Source organism: Mycteria americana, chromosome 12 (genome assembly GCF_035582795.1).
Source record: "Mycteria americana isolate JAX WOST 10 ecotype Jacksonville Zoo and Gardens chromosome 12, USCA_MyAme_1.0, whole genome shotgun sequence".
Taxonomy (NCBI): Eukaryota; Metazoa; Chordata; class Aves; order Ciconiiformes; family Ciconiidae; genus Mycteria; species Mycteria americana.
The window spans coordinates 3,424,865-3,444,733 of NC_134376.1; the positions used below are offsets into that span (position 1 = coordinate 3,424,865).

The following is a 19,869-nucleotide window of genomic DNA, read 5'->3' on the forward strand; positions in this document are numbered from 1 at the left end:
TCGCTGCCGCGAAACCCACCGGCTGACCCAGTTCTCCAGGAACGATAACCAGGGACGGCGTTTGAGCCGAGAAATCTTGGTTTCCTCTGTCCTCTATTAAGCCTTTTTTTTTTTGTTGTTCGTTTGCTTTCCACTTTTTGTTTTATCTGGTATTACCGTTGTCTTGAAAGAGCAGACGATGAGAAGAGCGTGGACCCGGAGGTAGAGGACCTTCCCGGCAGTGCACGTGCGCCCGGGGCCGTCTCTGCCCCGTCGCGCAGCCCCGGCCGTGGGAAGCTCCAGGTTTTCCTTGCCTGGAGCCCGCTCGCCGTGCAGAGCCGGGAGCAAGCAAGAAACCGAATCCTCCTCCCCAGTGCAGAAGAGCTCCGGCCTGGCAGGAGCCGGTGGAGAAGGGAGCGGCGTGTTTCCCCAGCTGTGCATTGAGCCGGGGAGGGCGAAGCGAAGCAAATCGTGTATTTAAAGACTGGGGAATAATTAATTCCTTATTTATTGTCGGCATCCGGCGCTCGCTGGTCGTACAGAGCTCCCTTCGGAGACGGTACCGGCGTGCGTGGTCACCATGGCTTTCTCCCAGGTGCAGTGCCTGGACGACAGCCACGTCAACTGGAGGTCCAGCGAGTCCAAGCCCGAGTTCTTCTACAGCGAGGAGCAACGCCTGGCCCTGGAGGCACTGGCCTCCCGTGGCCCTGATGCCTTCTATGAGGTCCTGAAGAAGGAGAACATCAGGGACTTCCTCTCTGAGCTGGAGCTAAAGAAGATCCTGGACACGTTGGAGACGTACGACCCCGGCGCCGAGTACATCCCGCGCCACGGCAGCAGCGCAGGGGAGAGCGAAGGCGATCGCAACAGCCAAGGGGACGAGCAGGACGTGGCCCCCTCCCTGGAGTACTGGCCCCAGAGGTCCGACCGCTCCATCCCCCAGCTGGACCTCGGCTGGCCCGAGACCATCGCCTACCGCGGGGTCACCCGTGCCACCGTCTACATGCAGCCGCCCATCGAGGGGCAAGCGCACATCAAGGAGGTAGTGCGGAAGATGATCTGCCAGGCTCAGAAGGTGAGGTGTGCCGCGGGGACGGGGCAGGATTGGCCCCGGGCTGTTCTGCTGAGGGTAGATCCTAAAATCCTGCTCAGCCAGGTAATCCCCGTCCCGCTGGGAACTCGACCCAAGCAAAGGCATCGGGGTCGAGCGCTGGGGTTTTTCCGTGTTCATTCAGCGTAATCAATATTTGGGGATCGGGTTTTGCCGAAGACGCTGTTAGCCTGGCCCAACGCTCCCTGGGAGTGACGCAACGCGACCCTTCCCGCGAGCCGTACGGCAGCGGCGTTAATCCTGGGGTCCCTACGGGGCTGTGGGGAAAACCACCGGGGAGAAAAATGGGTTGAGCTGCTTCCCAGCTGCAAGCCCACGGGCCCAGGCACCCCGCGATCATTATTGCCAGAGCCCTGTGCGACTGCACGCGGCAACACGCAGGAACTGGAGGAGCCAAACTCAGCCCCGGGGCAAAGCAGCCGAAGCCGCTGGTCTGGCACTCGCGTATACGAGGGTCAAGCTTGGCCCGAGATAGCCACAGTGCTCCGAGCCTCGTCCGGGCTTTAAGAGGAAAACGATGAGCCGATACGCAGGACAAGGCTGGGGAGATGCCGAGGGGTAGCACAGCTAACGGCAGCCCACCCTCTTGGGGGCTGGGATTTGGGTTGAGGCTTGTCCTCCCTGCGGCATCAAACCAAGGAGCAGGGAGCGGGGGCGGATGAGCGATGGGGTCAGGCTGGTGCCGTGGGCAGGAGGACCAGGGAAGGAGGGAGAAGATGGCGTGCGTTGAACGCCAGCGGTGGCGGGCAGAGGTTGCTGGTATTTCCCAGTGTCCCGGTTTCCCAGCTGGGCAGCGCGGGAGGGGTCGGTACCTGCTGGTTTCGCGGTGCTGCTGGTTGAAGCCCTTTTAGCTCTGTGCATCCGCTCCCTTGAGAAATCCAGCTCCGAGGGAGGAGCATCCCAGCCTCAGAGATGCTCCAGCAGGAAAACAAGGGAGACTGCCCAGGCGGCTGTGGAGCAGGGGGAGACAGGCTGGGATGCGTCGGGTCTACCTGGCTCTGGAGAACCCCATGCTGGGACCAGGGACAGTGCTGGGGTTCGCAGACCCTGGCAGAAGAGAGGGAAGCCTGGTGGCACGCAGCCGTCGGAGCCTCTCCAGGACCAGAGGGCCGGGGGTCTGAGCACGAAAAGCCCCGGCTCAGGCAGGAAAACTGATCAGCCAACGCGTCCGAGCCAGCTGGCTCACAGGGACGGCTGATGCGGGGGATCGGGGCTGCCCCGCTGCCGACAGGAGCTGTCTCTGGCCACTGTCACCTTGCGAAAGTCGAGGTGACCAGTCCTTACCTGTGACATTTTCCCCACCAAAGGGCTTTGCAGTGAGGGCAGAGGGAAGGGAGGGCTGAAATCCCATGGGACGGAGGATGGGGAGAACTCCCCGACTACAAATCATGTCTCATCTATGTCTCATCTTTGGGTCTTTCCAGCTGCGTCTCACCTGGGCTTGCAGCTCCTGCCTAGCTTTGCCTACTCACCACTTCCCACTTGCCCCCACACAAACGGCATCTCCTGAGTCATCCTACCACCCTCCTGCTCAGCAGAGCCGGGCGGTTGAGTCAGGCATCTGCCAGGCCCTGCTGCCTGCACCATCCCCACCTCTCTTGGAGCCTCTCCAAGCCGCAGGGACGCGGCCACAGTTGATGCTGCCGCGCTTGTCACTGGTACCTTGACGTCCCATGAGCGGGGCTGGGCTCTGCCTCCTGGTCCGGTTGGCACCCGCGGGTGGGATGAGACGTGGTGACACCACCGGTGACATGCAGGAGCCTGCTTGGAGCCTACGGCCCCCCAGGAAACGTAGAGATGGGCGCGTGCTTCAGACCTGCAGTCTGCAGGGTCTGGGGTTGGCAGGAGTTACAGGGTCTGACAAGCGGGGCTCTTCCAGAGGTCTCCCACCCCATATACGAGGACCGCAGTTACTGCAGCTGAACCTGCTATCACGCAGCTGAGCCCAGGTGACCGCTGGTGTGGGTGCTCCGAAGCGTGGGGACGCTGGGCTAGACCACCCTCCTCTGCACCCGCACATTTCGGCTGAGGCTTAAGGTCTTCACGGCAGCTCGGAGGTGAAAGGGTTTGGCTGAGAAAGCCGAGAGCGGACAGAGGGACGGTCTGGCTGCCACTCCATCAGATGTCACGTAGGCTGGCCACGTGCCCCGTCCTTCCTGCAGCGTCCCTTGGGCCACCCTGTGGAGATCCCTGCCGAATTGTCCCGTCCCACCGGGCGACGGCAGTGCTCTGCATCTGCTTGGGAGAGCTTCGGTATTGCATGCCAGAGGATGACCCTTGCTCCAGCCGCTGTCAAAGATACTTGGTCCGCAACGCTCTCAGATGCCAAACGCCGAACACCGCCACGCGGGTTGCTGTCTCATGGACAGAAGAGCAAAGTTCGCCCAACAGCCAGCCTGGCCGAGGAAAGTTCAGAGCCCAAGCGAGCGCTGCTGACGCTGGGTAGGCTCACGGCAGCTCAAAGCTGGGGCGAGGGAGCCAAGAGCTGAGAGTTGAGGCCCCTTTGATGGTGCAGGTGAACCTACTCGCTTGCAGGAAGAAGGCCAAACGCCGCTGAGTTCAGAGCCTCCGCTTTGCTCTTGCAGAGAGGCAAACCCAGGCAAGCTGGAGCAGGGGATGCAAATGATTCCCTCCTCTTTCTGGGAATAAACAGGAGAGAAGAGAGGCAGGATCCTGTGGCCACGTCCCTGCTCTCCCAGCAAATCCCCATCTTTGTCCCCAGTGAACGGAGGTGCCAACGCACCACCGGGCTTCACCCTGGAGACCTTCACCAGGTCCAGCCATGGCATGGCCATCGCTCCCTCGATGCGGATCCCCTTGGGCTGCAAAGCTCACAGGATGGGTAGGGAGGAAGATCTCTCTCCTCCTCTCTTCTTCTCTAGATTTTGGCTCTATCTGACCAGAAACCAGAGCAGGCTGAAAACCCTGACCTTGGCCAAAAGCCACCAGAGACAGCAGTGAGTCTGACCTCCTCTCTGCACTTGAGGTTCCAGGTTGGGATTGTGGTGATATAATTACCCTGAGCAACTTCCAGCAAAGGTTGGGAGGGCCTATTAATTACTGTTTACAAAACCTTCTGCCATTCCTGGATGAAAGGGTTGACGGGGGGAGCAATTATTAATGTTACTTGTCCCACCTCTCCCTCATCCCAACACGCTTCCTCTAATTGTGCCTTGGTGCCTGCCTAATTTATTAAATGCCCACGTGGTGTGCCCCAAAAGTCATTATCTGATGATTCAGAATGAGCTAATAAAGAGCTGTAATTTCCTCTATAAAACATGATCCTGCAGTTTATGTGCTCATCAAAGCCGTTCAGAAGGATCCCAACATCATTTGCCCAGTGTCCGAGGGGAGGCGAAGCTCACCGCTCCTCGGGGTGTTGGGACCCGGCACCTGCACATCCGCTGCATCCAATGGATCTTGGCAGCTCCTGGGACCCTGGGGAGAAAAGCGTCACCCGCTTGGGCGCTGGGAGCATCCGGCTGTAGATTTGAGGCTGGTCTTCTCCACACCCTCCAGATGAATGGCAAAGGGATGGCAAAGCTTCCTGGGATGATGCAGTGGCAAAGGGGCTTTGGGAAGAGGTGCGGCTCTCCTGCTGCCGGGGACCTCCCCGGCACCAAGCGTGCGGGGCGCTGAGCGCTGCCCTGGTAGAGGTGACGGGGACAAGGGTGCCAAGCTCGCTCCCCGCAGCAGGACGGTACGGCTTGCTCCAGACGCTCCCGTTCCCCGGGCTGGGAAGCAAATAGCACACAGGATTTCACTTCTCCGGAGCAGACAGACCTCCGTTCTTTGCAGATTAAACCCTGTACCTGGGTTTGGCATAGACCCAGCTGGTCCCAGCCGAGGTTCAAGCGCGGGCAGCCCAGCAGCAGATTTCACCCCCGCGGTCCCTGGACAGTCACTGCGTTGGGAGCGCTGCCAGCACCGTCCTCACTCTCCTGGCCCATTTCGTGCCAGGGCAGAGCGCTGGCGCGCTGGTGTGAGATCCCGGTGACAAATCGAGTCCAAGCCTGCCCTGCAGGCAAGACGCGGCGGGGAGGGAAGCAGAACCGCTGAGCGGCGACAGGATGCACCAGCCGAGCAGGAGGAATTGGGTTGAAAATGTGGGCAAGCGGGTGAGAGCTGGGCTGCCTCCCTGCTGTCCGAGCCAGCCGCCCTGGGTGACTGCCTGCAATGCTGCCTGCTCGCCATCCCCATGTGAGCGGTGCTTGGGACGTGGGACATCACCGTGCCCTGCCCGCGCCCCTGCAAAGCACCTTCCCGTCTTCAGAGCCATAGCGGCGAGGCAAGGCCTTGGGAATGCCAGGACTGCAGTGGGGAAATGCCCTTTTTCCTCCCAAAATGAAGGCCAATACTATTCTCATCCCCATTTTATAAGCCCTCAACATTCTCCAGAGAAAACGTGGCGCCCAGGCAAAGCGACATGACCATGGCTGCAGGGAGCATCGGTGTCAGAGACAGGAGCAAAACATCTGCCACCAAACCCACCTCCTCAAGCCGGGGAGACGCCGTCCCAGCTCAGGCATCCCTCACCCACGGCTCGCGGCAGACAGCACAGCTCCTCCCCGATTACTTGGTGTAAATGGAAAAGCCAAGCCCTGAGATTTAAGAGTAGCTTTGAACCTGTCCCACTTTACATCGGCGAGACGAGCGCAGCCCTCGCTGGGCAGCCCATGCAAAGCAGGCACCCAGTTTTCTGCCTCAGTTTCCCCACCAGGACAACGAGGACGTGCAAAACACATGAGCTCATGCGCGAGGGAGTGAGGATTTATCCTTTCATGGCAAAGCCTGTTGAGAGGCTCTTGAGTGAGGATAAATGGGAATTCAGTTAAAATTGAGCGGCAGAGCTGTAACGTCCCCTCTCGCTCGGCTTGCTGGCACCTCCCGAAACACTTGTACGTGGCTGGGGTTGGGAGGTCGGGGCGGCATCGGACGTGCTGCGGGCTGGGGCTCCCCACATAGCCTCGCTCCTCGCCCCATTGCCTGCAGAAAAGGAAGGGAAGAGCCGGCAGTGTCATAACGCACGATCCTCTTCTTAATTAGAGCTCTCCACCTCCTGTGGCACAAAATTAATTAAAAGGCAGCTCGGTGCTTTGAGAGCCCTGGACTGGACGTGCCTGAGTGTGCAAGCACCCAGCACCATCCCGATCCCTTCCCTCCCAAGGGAGGGGCATCCCAGGGTCTCCCTGTGTCACCCCAAGGCGTGCACGCTCCCACGCCGGTGTCCTCCCCGGCTCAGCCACGCGCTGCAGCCAGCGGAGCCCTCCTGGAAGGGCGGAAGACGGAGAGGCGCAGGGGCTCAGAGCCATCACCCATCTCCCCCCAGCTCAGGGCACCTTCCAAAACAGCTGCAAAGATGGGGGCACCGACGGGTTTCCGAGCATGGGACGATGACACGCGACTGCCCCGATGACAAGCTGCTTTCCTGCGTGGCTGTTGCCACCCCGTGCGGGATGAGGGGAGGCAGACGTGGCTGCGCTGCCCTATCGCTACCCCGGGGATTGCACCAAGATGCTCAGCCGGGCTGCAGGCAGCTGCCTCCAGCCCCTTTGCCTGCACACGTCTCACGCTGCACCGTTGCTGCTCACCGTTGTGTCATGGGTGATGCCATCTCCAGCAAAGCAAAATCTATGGGCGTGGAGTGAACTTTGGTGCTTAGGCAGCCATTCCAGCAAAATCCCAGCACGGCTGGACGCGGCACAGACGCATCTTCGTATCGCACGCAGGACTCGCCCCGGCCCCGCCACAGCAGCAAACGCCCCGGGTACAAAGGCAGCTCCAGCTTGCAAAGAACGGTGACGCTGCCACGTGCCAAACCGTACTGTCACTGCACGGCGTGCTGGCACCGTCATCCCGCCTCCGCTCCGCTCTCATACAGCCTGGGAGGAAGGAGGGATGCTCGCAGGGGGGTTAGGCAGCAGAAGCAGCACCCCAAGGGCTCCCAGGCACGCAAGGGCCACCGGCAAGACCGAGAGAGACATCAGCAGCGCCGATGACAGAAACACCGCCTGCGCCCAGTCCCCTGCTCTGGCCTCACGGTGGAGAGCTGACCTTGAACCCAACCACGTCGCTGCTAGCAGCACCTTGGACTTGGAACAGAAACCGGTCGCCGGCACTGGGAGCTGCCAACTCCCGGCTGCTTTCAAGCAACCTGGTCAGCTCACACCCAGGCCTGTATTTTAAAAGATATTAAAAGTCACTGCAACTCCTGAATGCTCCTCAGGGGTGTCTAGATACTTTCTACCAAGCTTAGAGTCACTTTTAGCTAGTTTTTATACTGTTTCTCTCAACGCAAGCATGCACGAGATCCCCAGAGGCAGCGGGGGGACTCCACCCCATGCAACGTGCCCTGGGACAGACAGACACGTCACTGCGTCGCAGGTTTCCCCCTCTGGTGCTCCGCGCAATGGGGCCGCAGGCAGCGCCCATAGAAAAGGGACGCCAAACTTTTCAGCCAGAAACCGGATTTTGACATGCGTGATGTTTGTTAAAGGCAAAAGAGTTAGATTCACCCTCAGAAATCAATTTTTCACAAGTATATTATGCTACAGGCCACCACCGGAGACCAAAGCTCCCGTAGTGACAGCAGAGGAACGGGACTGGGGGCTCCTGCTGTCCGCCCTCGGGCTGGCCGGAGCGGGGGGAGCCCGGGCTCCCCCACACCTAACCCCAGCCTCCTAGAGAGAGAGGACGTTGCTTCGGCTTTCACCCAAGCACCAGCTACATCTTGGGGTTGTCACCCGGCCATGCTACCCAGACTCATCTCTCTTCTCCCCTCTCCAGGTCATCGCGGTGGTCATGGACATGTTCACCGATGTAGACATCTTCAAGGACCTCCTGGACGCGGGCTTCAAGAGGAAAGTGGGAGTCTACATCATTTTGGATGAGACCAACGTGAAGCACTTCCTCCAGATGTGCGAACGAGCCCAGATGCACACCGGACACTTGAAGGTAAGGATGGCCTGAAGGGTCTGGGGCCGGGTGACCTCCTCCAACACAGGGACATAACCAGAGCTATCTATCAGTCCTGCTCCCTCCTGCCTCGGGGAGATCACAACCCCCAAACTTTGGGCAGTGCTAGGTGAGTTTAGTCCATTTTTCCTGTAGCTAAAGCTGAAGGTGATGCCCAAATCCAGGAGCAGCAGGACGGAAGGGAACGGATGAGAGATGGGGACACGGATTTCCACCCAGCAAAGGTGGATGCAGAAAGCCCGGGGGGCTGCTGGTACCCAGCCAGAGCTGGCTTTGGGGCAGAGGGGTGTTGAGGGAGCTGCGGCCCCACAAGAGTAGGTACGGCTCAAGCAGGGCACTGCAAAGCCCCGGGCAAACCTACGTGCTCAGCTCCTCCTGGTGAACAAGCCGGCAAGAAGAAAGGCGCAAGAGGAAGGATGCTCTGCCAGGGCCGGATCCCTGCCGTCGCCAGCCCCATGCCTGCTCCTGCCTCAGGGGCAGGACCGGCAGGAGCAACCGCCGGCCGGTTCTCTCGCTTTCGGGCTTTTCCGCAAGTCAGAGGCTGGAATTAAAAAACTCGATTTTCCCCTTTTCTGGAGCCTCCGCCCCAGCACGGGGCCGGGAGCGGAGCAGGGAGGCACCCACGCTGCCTGCGGCCCTGGCAGCTGCCAAGGATGCCCTCACCGCTCTCGCCCGCACCGGGCAGCCGTGACGCCAGCCCCGGCTGGCAGCACACCGGCGGGACGGATCTGCCCGCACACGCCACGTTCACCTGGCCCCGGAGGTGCTGGCAGCCGCGCGTGACGTTGCTCCGGCGCACGGATCCCGTTTGAAACGAGGGAAGGTGAAGCAGCACAAGGCGTGCCCGGCAGCGCGGGGGCTCGGTCCCCAGCCCAAAGTGCCCCAAACCCCTTACACATCCCTGCGCGTGCAGGGGGTGCAGAGAAAATCACCTTGAGCAGTGCTCGTGCAAAGGTGGAGGAAGACAAAGGGGCAGAGGAGAGGGTGGGGGGTTGTATCAGCCTCAAGAGCAGCAGCGGGAGCCGGGACCCTTGCTCCAGCCGCAGGAGAGAGACCCGGGCTCTCTGCTGGGTGCAACGCTCCCATCGCCAGCATCGGATGCAAACACGCCGGAGCAGCCCGGCAGTTTCACTTCGGGGCTTGCAAGCACCCCTCTCCCGGCTGTACCTCACCCGCCAGCTGCAAGCCGCTCAGCCTCGCCTGTTGCTCGGCAGAAAGACGACGTCTCTGCGCCTGACGTCACCCGGCCACGTGTGCTGGCTGCCAAATGGCTGGCAGGGAGGCCCGTGCCCGGGCAAGCTCGCCAAATTTGCTTACGGTGAGGGCGAACCCCCAGCTGGGCAGGAACACGCAGGAGCCACGACACCTTCATGCCAGGCTGGAGCGGGGCCGGGACACAGGGGAGACTCGGGGACCCCCACCCCAAGGAGCCGAAAGCACCGTTCGGCCGAGCCTTGCGCCTTCCCCAGCAGCTGACCCTGCTTAATTGCTGCTCACGATAATTAAAGCAGACTCAGCTGAGCTTTTACCCGTGTCCAAACTCCCCGGAGAGTCTGGTATCCTGCAGACTGCTGCTGCTCCGAGACCAGAAAAGCCAGAGCTGACGCACGCCGGCGTTTTAATGCATTAGCAACCCGGTGGTAGGACCGGAAAAGCAGGAGAACATCTGCAGAGCTCGGCAAATGTCTAGAAGTTGGGATTTGCCACATATTGCAGCCAATTTGCTGGCATGGGATGCAGCAGGGCAGGAGGCTGTGAGGAAACTAGGGCAGTGTCTGGGAGCTGCTTCGTAAGCCAGGAGATGCTAACGAAAGGTACGTCGTTATCTCAGCGCCTTCCGTGCTTTGCAATTAGCAAGCCGGCTTGGGCAAGGCGGTCGCTTCCTTGAGCAACGATGAGTGCTTGGGGAGTGATTCACCCCATCCCGGGCTTGGCAGCCGGCCACGGCGCTGGGCGCTCGCTTGCCGCGCGCTCGTCTTGGGAGAGATTAAATAAACAGATCTTACCTAACAGCGATACACAGGAGCGAGGAGGAAGGGAAAGGTAACCGGCATCTTGCTTCTGGGGAGCTTTTGTTCCCTTGGGTGTTACCTGAGAAAAACCCACGGCTGCTTTGTGCCTTTGTACAAAAGTTTGGCTCCGAGCGGGAGAGAGCAACGCCCTGGGAGAGCCCTGAGCCAGGGACACGGGCTGGCCATGGGCAGAGGACTCAGCCTTGGGTGCAAGCACTACCCAGCAGCAGGTCGGCACGCAGCCCGCGCACCACCGCTCTCCTGGCAGCCCCACGTGTCGGGACAGCACGGGACAGGGACAGGAATTGCCACCCCAACCTGTTTGCCAGCTAGCCCCCAGCACCCTCAGTGCTGCCCGCCGCCAGACACTGGGCTGCTCAGCACCGGTTTCCCCTCAGCCACACCAGGCAAAAAAGCAAACGCTAGCAAAAAAAAAAAAAAAAAAAAAAAAAAAATCAAATGCACCAAAAAAAAAAAAAAAAAGAGAAAAACTTCTGCACTCAGTGCGTAAAACTTCCCTGGAAACTCAGCCAGGAGAGCCTTTGCTTTTGCATCACACTAAAAAACAGCGTTGAATCACCGTCCCTCCTGCCAGGCGCGTGGGAGCGGGGACCAGGGGTGCCCGAGTTCGGCTCGCACCCAGGCTTAGGGCTGTGCTGGGTCGTGGTCCGCAGGGAGAGAGGAGACCCCAGGGAAGCAGATGGGGAATGCTAGAGGTGGGGAGGACAAATACTTTTGGTGCCTTTTTTTTTTTTCTTTTTTAAAAGCTTTTTTTAAAAAAACCAACACCACCAACAAAACAACCATGGAGGGCATGACCTAGTGACGACACGGTGCCTTTAGCAATGGCATTACCAACATTCCGGCAGGAACAGGAGGAACGCAGGTGCTTTCGTAAGAAAATATTTTCTCCCCACCCAAGGGAGACCATTTGCAGTGAAAGATGCTATCTGCTCAGCTGCAAAAATGTGCTGGTGCCCTCCAGAGAAAAGCACAGAGGCATGAGCCAGACTGAAGATAAAAAACCATTTTCTCAGAGCCGGGGCTGCCCCTCCGTGGCTGGGCTCCCTGCTTGGGGGGACGCCCCACTCCCAGCCGCCTCCGCAGGGACACGCTGTGGGATGTGCCCTTTTGGCCCACGTCCCCAAGTTTCATTTCCCAAGGGTGAAAAGATGTTGCCCCACCGTTTGGGGTTTCTTTTCCCCACTCACCCTTAAAAACAGGGGTAGATGCTCAGATTTAGGAGCGCAGCAAGGGGGGAGCCTGGTGGAGGACAAGCCCGCTGCTACCCGGTCCACGTGCGCTGTCCTGGGGTCACCACCTCCCCCTAAAAACCCTTCACTTGTACGTCTCCCGCTGGGGAGGAGGGGAAGATTCACCTCTCCCATGGTGGCATTTGCATAGATTGCAGGAGATGGAAAGTGTTTGGCAGCAGTATCACACGCTGCTCACCCACGGACACGGGCAGCGCTGGGTTCAAGAGGTAGAAAACACTGCCCGACACATGGGCAAAGCAGGAAATTCTTGAAGCCAAGTCCTCGCTTCGCTGCGTGGCCCTGGGCAAGTTATTTTATCTTCCCATCACCATGACCTCCTCTGAGCCAGCCGCGAAGAGCATTTCCCAGTCCTCGGAGGGGCTGTGGAGCATCCGCAGGGGCATCGATGGAGGGGTGAACGATGCTCTGAAGGCCAGCCCTTTGCTCCTGCTCCTACTCACGCCTCTGCCTTTGCTTTACAGAACCTGCGAGTCCGGAGCATGGGGGGGACGGAGTTTTTCACGCGCTCGGCCACCAAATTCAAAGGGGCTTTGGCCCAGAAGTTCATGTTTGTGGATGGGGACCGGGCCATGTGTGGATCCTACAGGTAATCGGTGGTATCTCCTCTTGCCCACCCCATAGAGCAGTTGGTCAAAGGACCGACGTGGACTAACGTGGTCCAGGTCCTGGTCCCTGCCCAGCCTTGGCCCTGGGACCACGTCCCAGACTCAACCCCCCAGGAGATGATTTTGCAAGGCCAGCGTGAGATTTGGAGTGGGACCCAAGGGGCCCCCACCACCCCACGGCCAGGACTAGGACACCCTCCTTCTCGGAGGTGGTGGGATACACCATGTACTTCTGCCAGTGGACGTGATGAGCACAAGGAAGGACAAAAGCACCAAACCGCAGCCTGTCCTAGCTCTCACGTTGACCTCAGCTTTTCCAGTTACACATTTCCTACCCAAAGTCTATTCCAATTTGTCCAAGTGAAAACTTGCTCTGGTAGAAATAGCTCAGTCTCAATCAGCTTTTCAGCTCTAAAAGACAAGTTTCATAAACGTGGAACGGAAACATTTCCTACTTTCTGGCCACAACAAAAAACACATCCATTTATGAGTCGCTTTTCTTAACTAACCCAAACTGAGAAAGGAAAAGCGGCCAACACTAAAATGAAAAACTAAGTGGCCCACAGCAAATACCTTTTATTTTTACTTCAAGTTCCAGTGTGCTCAAGACTTCAACCCTTCATTCCAATTTGGGATGAGAGCTTTTTTCTTCGATCTCATTATTATTAATATTTACGGAAAGACCATGTCCCTGTTAACACCATCAATCCCCCGGGGAAAGCCAGGGCTGGGGAGAGGCGTGTTATTTATTGGAAACTCTCTGAGCGCTCGCTGATGTGTTTCTGTTCCAGCTTCACCTGGTCTGCGGCAAGGACGGACCGAAACGTCATCACGGTCCTCTCGGGGCAAGTAGTGGAGGCGTTCGACAAGCAGTTCCAGGAGCTGTACCTCATGTCCAAGGGGGTGAGCCTCAAGTCCATCTCCATGGGTGAAGAACCCGAACCCGAGCCCGTAACGCTGCCCTCCGTTGTGCCAGTGACCCCTGCCAACGCCGTGGTGAAGAAGCTGATAAACCCTAAATATGCCCTGGTGAAGGCCAAGAGCGCCGACCAGATTAGCAAGACTTCATCTGAGAACCAGGACAAAAACCAGAAGACAGACAACAAAGGCAAAGCCGTGCCCGAGGGCCAGGCAGGCGACAGGCACGGCGACGTGGCAGACCTCTCCCTCCTCATCCACCCCGGCCTCCTGAATCTGGAGAAAGCCAACATGTTTGACTATCTGCCCACCTGGGTCGAGCCCGACCCCGAGCCCGGGAGCGAAGTCTTGGGTTACATCAATATTATTGACCCCAAGATAAAGAACGTGAAGCTCTCGCAGATGAACCGCATCAAAGTCTGCGATGTCTCCCAGGCCAGCGCCCAGCACCGGCAGATGCTGAAGAACAGGGAGATGGAGACCAAGAAAAACTTGGACCAAGAGCCACCTCTGGTGTCCCCCTGCCAAAAACAGGCCCCACAGACCCCCATGGAATCTCCTGCGGCCCCCGCTACCAGCCCCATCGAAGGCGCCAGCTGGACAACGAAGCAAGCAGGAACGTTTGGCGCTTCACCGTTGGGCCACCGCTTGAAGCCATCAGAGGAGACATCGGAGGACATCAAGCCCCCAGTTCCAAAGCCAAGGACCATCCCTGTTGGCGTCCTTGTGACCAAAGTCATCACGCCCTGTGACAGCGGTGCTGCCCCAGAGGGCAACACACAACCACCACCAGCCAACCACGCGGGCGTGAAGCAGGAATCAGAGGAGAACCCCAACAGAGCTTCAATGGAGACCTGCCTTCTCCAGCCAGACCGGCCGGCGGCAGGGCCACAGGAGGACAGAGGGCCTCCCTGCACCCACAATGGGCTGGGAGAAGAGGAGGAGGAGGAGGAAGAGGAGTACATCACTCTCAGCGACCAGGAGAGCTACTCCAGCAGCTCTGCTGACCACAGCTACCGCCGCTCCAACGCCTCCTCCATCTCAGACGAGTACTTCGAGGTGAGGGATCGCTACGGGCCGCTCCGGCGCACCAACTCGGACGTCACCCACAACGGGGAGATCCTGCCCGTGCAGAGGAAGCTCAGCGATCCTCACATCAGCCGGGGAACCTTCCTCAGCCCCTTGGGGAGCCTCCCATCCCTGAAGCAGGTCCGCATGGAGGACGTCACGAAGAGGAGGAGCAACGCCGTGGAGATTAGGTGTGTGCTGCCCCGCACCATCCTGGATGGCAACAGCTCCTACCCCAGCAGTGCTGCACAGGTAAGGCTTTTTGCTATAACCTTCCCTATGTTTCTTCACCCTACAAAGGTTTCAAACCTGGAGGTGACCCAGCCAGCTCAGCCAAGGTGTGGTATCATCCCTAGCTTTGGTGTCGCGTCCTAGATGCTGAGATCAGAGTCCCCGTACAGGAGAATAACGCCCTACACGTGGCGATGGTAGGAGTCACCCAAGAGGTGCTCTTGGTCAGGAAGGTGGTAGCCATGCCACAGCTCTTGGTGCCTGGGAGTGCAATGGGAATGGCTGGTAAAGAGGAGGGTTTTGGGAATTAAAGATTATTCCGTGGCATTGGGCTGTGGGATGGAGCCACTGGGCCAACAGCCCATCAGCAGTGGCATCGTGCCCAGCCAGGGACAGACTGTGCATGCAGGCGTGTCCTTCTCAGGCTTGTTTTCTAGCTCCTCGCAAAGGTGATTAGCATCAAAGTAAAAGCACTCGGACACATAATTAGGCAGAGCAAGACAGCGGAGAAACAGGGACAGCAACCTCCGTGGGCGAGCATCGCAGTCAGCAGCTTCGTGGCTGATCCGCAAGTGACGCCAGACCTTGTCACCCCACGGGGTGCACGCCAGCACCCCGCTGCAAGACCACGGGGTGCACGCCAGCGTCCCCGCTGCAAGACCACGGGGTGCACGCCAGCGTCCCCGCTGCGGCAGGAGCATCACCCCATCCAGGCAGGAGGATGGCAGGGTCAATCCCCTATTTCCACCAAAGCGCTGCAGCCTCTTGCACCGCTGCCAAGCATTTTGGTTTCTCGAGGCTCCCCACCCGCTGTTTTCGGGGCATTCGAACCCTCAGGGCCAAATCGGCAGCTGAAATCACTGAAGCCACCTGAGGTTACCCCAGCTGAGCATCTAATCTATGTTTACAGGGAATTAAAATTGACTAGCCCAGACTCCACTCGCTTCTCCCTTCCCAGCAAGGGTCACAGAGCTCAGAGCAGGGTTTTAATCCTCGCACATCAAATATCCCCTCGCGCCCTGCAGAGCGAGGAGCACCGAGCCCTTTGATGCTCTGTGACCCAGGTCCTAGGTGCCACCTTGCTCGGCGTGGCCAGGTAGGTTGGTGTTCCCGCAATAACTTGTTCTGGCCCTTTGATGAAAGGTGGATAATTGAACTGCTGTCGGGGTTAGCAAAGCCAGCACTCAGCTGATGGAAATGTGCAGAGGATAGTTTCTCCCACGTATAAAAATAATAAACCAAAGCAATCTTCGATTAACTCTGTAGAAACCTCGAATCCGAGAGGAATCACCATCAGCCCCCACCAAACATTTTTATTCTGGGTCCACATTTCTTATGTGCTGGCCCGTAGCCCAGCGTAGCCCAAAACACAGGCGGAGGCTCACTCGGGGCAAAACATCATGTTTTCCACCACATCGAGAACACAGCACCCAAGTTATCCCTGGAGCATTGCCTTGCCTAAATACATGCAACCCTGTTCGCACCCGGCCGCACAGTTAATAGAGTACAGGAGCGTTGGCTGATGCACGGCAGGCACTAGGAGAGCACCAGGGACACTCAGGTCCTCTCCTGTCCCTCTCCCTCCTGCAGACCCCCCAGGTTTCCAGACAAGAGGTTTCCAGACAAGCCCCCCTCCCGTTCATCGCTTAGTGACAGGCAAAATACCCGTCCTGCCAGCTCCGCGTCCGCGTGGCAGGGCCCTTACCTGGGTACAGGACCCTGCTGATCATCCCCGGCATGATGATAACGAACAAGGGCAGCATCTTCAGGTAGCTGGCCAAGATGGAGCCGGCCTTGGCGTGACTCAGGCTCTTGGCAGAGAGCGACCGCTGGACGATGACCTGTGGGAGAGCCGGGCCGGATGGCTGAGCAGCCACCAACACCACCTAGTCCACATCAGCCTCCTCCTTGCCAAACTGCATCCCAGGCATCCCCAAACGCTGGAGCCATTGGGCATCGGGCCCAAATGCAGCGTAGATGCGTACCCAACCCCCGGGCTGGGTTTCTCTGCAGACCAGCAACGGGTTGGTGTTATGCCATAGCACCACGAAAGCCCAGTGCAACCACAGCAGCGTGTCCTCCTGCCAGTATCAACCATTCTCCACCACCATCCTCTCCCCTCTTGCCCCTTCTATTCAATCTCCTCCCCAAAGAGTACCCACAATAAAAGGGACACCAAGTCCAGCCTCCTCCTACCGCAACTCCACCACCCACACTGCTCAAACCATCACACCTCAAAGCTCTGGCCAAGCCATGTCCATCCGTGGTACAGCCAGCCCTTGGGCTTTGAAGCAATCTCTCTTGAATAGGCAACATCCGTAGGAAATGCTGGCTTTAAAAGAGCCCAAAGGCTCTTTTGGGCTTCTCAAAGGCTTCCCAAAGGCTCTTCCCAAAGGCTCACAGAGAAGTGCTCAGCACCCAGCAGGATTCGGCCGCTCCAGAGCAAGCACTGGCTTATGCCATGGGGGGCAGAAGGGACCAGGTGCCAGTTCCTGGGGTGGGATGGTTGGGGAAGCTGTGGTTTAACTTCTGCCCAAGAGCCCAAGCATGTCAGGAGCTGCAGGACCCACCACACGTGCACCACATCAGGTCCCTGATGACCTCGAAGGGAGAGGAGCTAAATCACCCTTAGTCCTCCCCACCTGAAGGCATCTCAGACCCTAGCACTGATTTTAAGCAATATAGTTAAATCAATTTAGCATTACCTAAGCTAAACGGCTTCAATGCAGCCCTCCTGGTCAAAGCAGGAGGTGTCTGCCTGAGAACCAGAGAGGCCATGGGGATATTCGGACTAAATGGCTGAACACCGAGACCATGCCAACAGCACGGCGGAGATGCAGTCCTGGCGGCACGGCGGAGGTCGCGGCAGAGGCGGGGCGGGTCGGTGCAGCCAGCTCTGCAGCCTCCCAGCCCCACCTCGTCCTGCCATCAGCACCTGCGCTCGCTAGATCCAATCTCGCCTGGGTACGTCTGCACGGGGTGCAATCACACCTCCGGATTGCGGCGCAGGCACACCCAAAGAGGAAGATAAATATCTGGTGACCACAGCCATGCGTTTAAGGCCTTACCCAGTCCAGAATTAAGATTAGTGGTGCTCAGACCCAATCCAAACGTGTCTCTCAACCCGGCTAATCAGAGCCACCCCCGCAGTGGTGTTGCAGCTCACTATTGTCTCCTGATCCCACCTCCTCTCCCAACCCTCCATCCTTTCATCTAATCTTGGTAGCCACCTAATCCCACAGGTTGGGTCTGGATGACTGAATGCTCTTTGGGCCTGAAATGAGCGCTTAGATGGTTAAGACAGGTGTTCAGGCTGCTGCTGGAGAAAAGGCATTGAGATGCTGCTGGCATCCTTGGTCCTGGATCTCCAGGCGGCAGTGACTTGGCTCGGGACTGCTCGGGAAGTGGCTGCTGAGATGCCGCCATGTGCAAGGACAGTGCATTCCCAGAGCAAGAAATCAGAGGAGCGGCAATAGTTAAGACTTGAGGCAGTTTTGAGCTGCCACCGGTCTCAGAAGAAGTTGGGCAAGGGAGTACACCAAGCGGCAGAGGGATTTGTCCGTGAGGACCAAGTCCGGGGCACAGACGTGTGAAAGGCTGTCCTTGCAGGGGAACAGCATCCTTACAACAGCAGTAGCTCATCTCTTTCTCTGCTCTTTAACAAACAGGGGACGCACATGTACCACTACCAACCCAGGAACTCCGCAGGCAGAGAACCAGGCAAGGAGGTCTCCTGCTCCCCGACGCACGAGAAACCCCCTGGGGCCACCAAATACAGAGGGGATGGAGCTGAACCCAAAAAGACCATTGCAGGCAGCCAGCCCTACTGGCAGAGCAAAGCCTTCAGCCCCAGCAAGCCCACGCGGCCCAGCCACCTCTCACCAAGCAACCCCAGAGCATCAAGCAAGTGCTTAATCTCCCTGCCAGAAAGCCAGAAGACAACCGAGGAGATGAGGACACCCCTCGGCATCCCGCTCTCCAAACTGTCCCAGTCCAAGCACCTCAAGAACAGGGTTGCGGGAGCCCCGGGTGCTTCTGTTGACTCCAAAAAGAAGCCTCCCGAGACCACCAGCCAGAAGGACCACTAGCCGCTGATTGAAGGTGGACTTCCAGGGCGAGAGCGGTAGTAGAGCGTGCCTGGACCCCAGGCAACGCCATGTTACATGGGGCAGGGGAATCTTGTTTACATTTACCTGGTCGGTGCACCAGTACCACGTGGCCATGATAGACAGCCCGAAAGTCATCCCGGTCCAGGGCAGATCTCCAGAGACCGGGTCTCGGAAGAGGTGCATCGCATCCGCTCTGGGCAGGTGGCAGGTAGCGTTGGGAACAATCTTGGACGGCACGGCTTTTAAATAGGCCTCTTCCAGGTTGGGGTAACCTCCGATCTCATCAAAAGCTGGAAAGCATCATTGGGGGAGGCTGGTTAGAGTCGAGCAAAACCCAGCGGCCCGCGAGATCAGCTGGTAAAATGCTCGCCGACTCCTTAACTCAGAAGTGCTGCCCGGGGAGGGAGGGCTCGTTCGTGATCGTGTTTTCTTCTAGTTATTTAAGAGACTCTTCTATTAACATTTTGCACAGCAGGTCCCGTTACAGTCCGCCCTCCCTTCGGAGGGTGACCCACATCCTGGGACAAAGGCTCCTCAAGGGACCCACCTCTTTTGACCTTGTACTGTAAAAGCAACCTGTTTATTAAAGCTCCCCGGTCCCAGAGCAGGGGAAACTCACCTAGGACTATTGAAATGTAAGATTAGGTAGCCTTTGATTTGATATACTACAGCTCAAGGTGCCTTGGCACGAGTGTCCGGCCAAATGTTTTCTACCCCTCTAAGTGTTTCCCCAGCACCCTCCATGCGGCTCCATCCCCAAACCTCCAGCAACCGGTGAAAAAAAAAGAAAAAAAAAAAAAAGAAAAAGAAAAAAAAGAAGAAAAAAGACCCTCTTCACTGTATTTTTCCTAGGAAATGAGATCCAATGCTGGGCCGTAGCCTGAGCCCCGCTGAGGAGTACGTGCCATGAACAAGCCCTAGCAAGCGAGCCTCTGAGCCCTTGGCAGCTGCCTCGGTGCTCCTCCCGCCCGCACCGCGGCCGCCAGCCCCCGGCAGCAGCTGCCACCCGGCCCCGGGCTCTGCCCTGGCCCCCCGCCGCCTCCCCGCTCCTGGGGGGCACGGGCTGAACGCTCCTTGCAGCTCCCCCGGTACCTCCAGCAGGAGAATTTTGGAGCCAGAAGCATCGCTTTTCACAGGAGGGAGGGAGGGAGGGGAGGCACCCGCCCCGCTCCCCCGCGTGCCACGGCCACCCATGCAGCGGCCGTGGAGGAGATAAGCAGGGAGGTGCGTCGGCACCCGCGTACCCACAGCAGCTGCTGAGGCTCAGGAGAAGAGAGGAGGCTCTGGGGCCTCCATGGGTCTCATAGAGGGGAGACTCAAAGCAAGACCCGTGAGCATCCCTTGGTGGATTTCCCCCCGTCTGGTCCAGCTATCACATCCTGCATCCCTTCCGCCCCTGCCCATGGGCTGCGGTGCGGACCCTCAGCTCGGCCCCCGCTCCTGAGAAGTCATCCTCCTGCAGGACCGTGCCCACGAGTGCTGCTGCCTTTAGACCGAGAACAAATCCCTCAAGCACTGGGTGCTGGACACTGGGATCACCATCAAGTGCCAGCATGAGGAAATCCCCATTTCCAAGACACCCGT

The 19,869-nt window shown here is 58.5% G+C and overlaps 2 protein-coding genes across 4 annotated transcripts in view; one reads left to right on the top strand and one right to left on the bottom strand.

Moving 5' to 3' along the window:
* The window catches only part of SLC5A10 (solute carrier family 5 member 10), a 40,737-nt gene that overhangs the window by 8,367 nt on the left and 12,501 nt on the right, over positions 1 to 19,869 (bottom strand). For all 3 annotated transcript variants that reach the window (XM_075514772.1, XM_075514771.1, XM_075514769.1), the window contains 2 exons: positions 18,370 to 18,575; positions 15,882 to 16,017 (listed from right to left, as the gene is read on the bottom strand). In XM_075514772.1, coding sequence (XP_075370887.1) covers positions 15,882 to 16,017; positions 18,370 to 18,575 — 342 coding nt within the window. The remainder of the gene's footprint in view (positions 1 to 15,881; positions 16,018 to 18,369; positions 18,576 to 19,869) is intronic.
* Positions 560 to 18,514, top strand: FAM83G (family with sequence similarity 83 member G). Its single transcript, XM_075514768.1, has 5 exons — positions 560 to 1,054; positions 7,877 to 8,044; positions 11,816 to 11,940; positions 12,751 to 14,197; positions 17,845 to 18,514. Exons 1-5 carry the CDS (start codon positions 560 to 562, stop codon positions 18,262 to 18,264), a joined length of 2,655 nt encoding a protein of 884 aa, XP_075370883.1. The 3' UTR covers positions 18,265 to 18,514.

Excerpts from the sequence above, each read along its gene's own strand:
- FAM83G (XM_075514768.1), top strand. The coding sequence starts at position 560 with ATGGCTTTCTCCCAGGTGCAGTGCCTGGACGACAGCCACGTCAACTGG. Across the intron at positions 1,055-7,876 it reads TGATCTGCCAGGCTCAGAAG|GTCATCGCGGTGGTCATGGA; the intron begins GTGAGGTGTGCC and ends TCCCCTCTCCAG. Across the intron at positions 11,941-12,750 it reads GCCATGTGTGGATCCTACAG|CTTCACCTGGTCTGCGGCAA; the intron begins GTAATCGGTGGT and ends TTTCTGTTCCAG.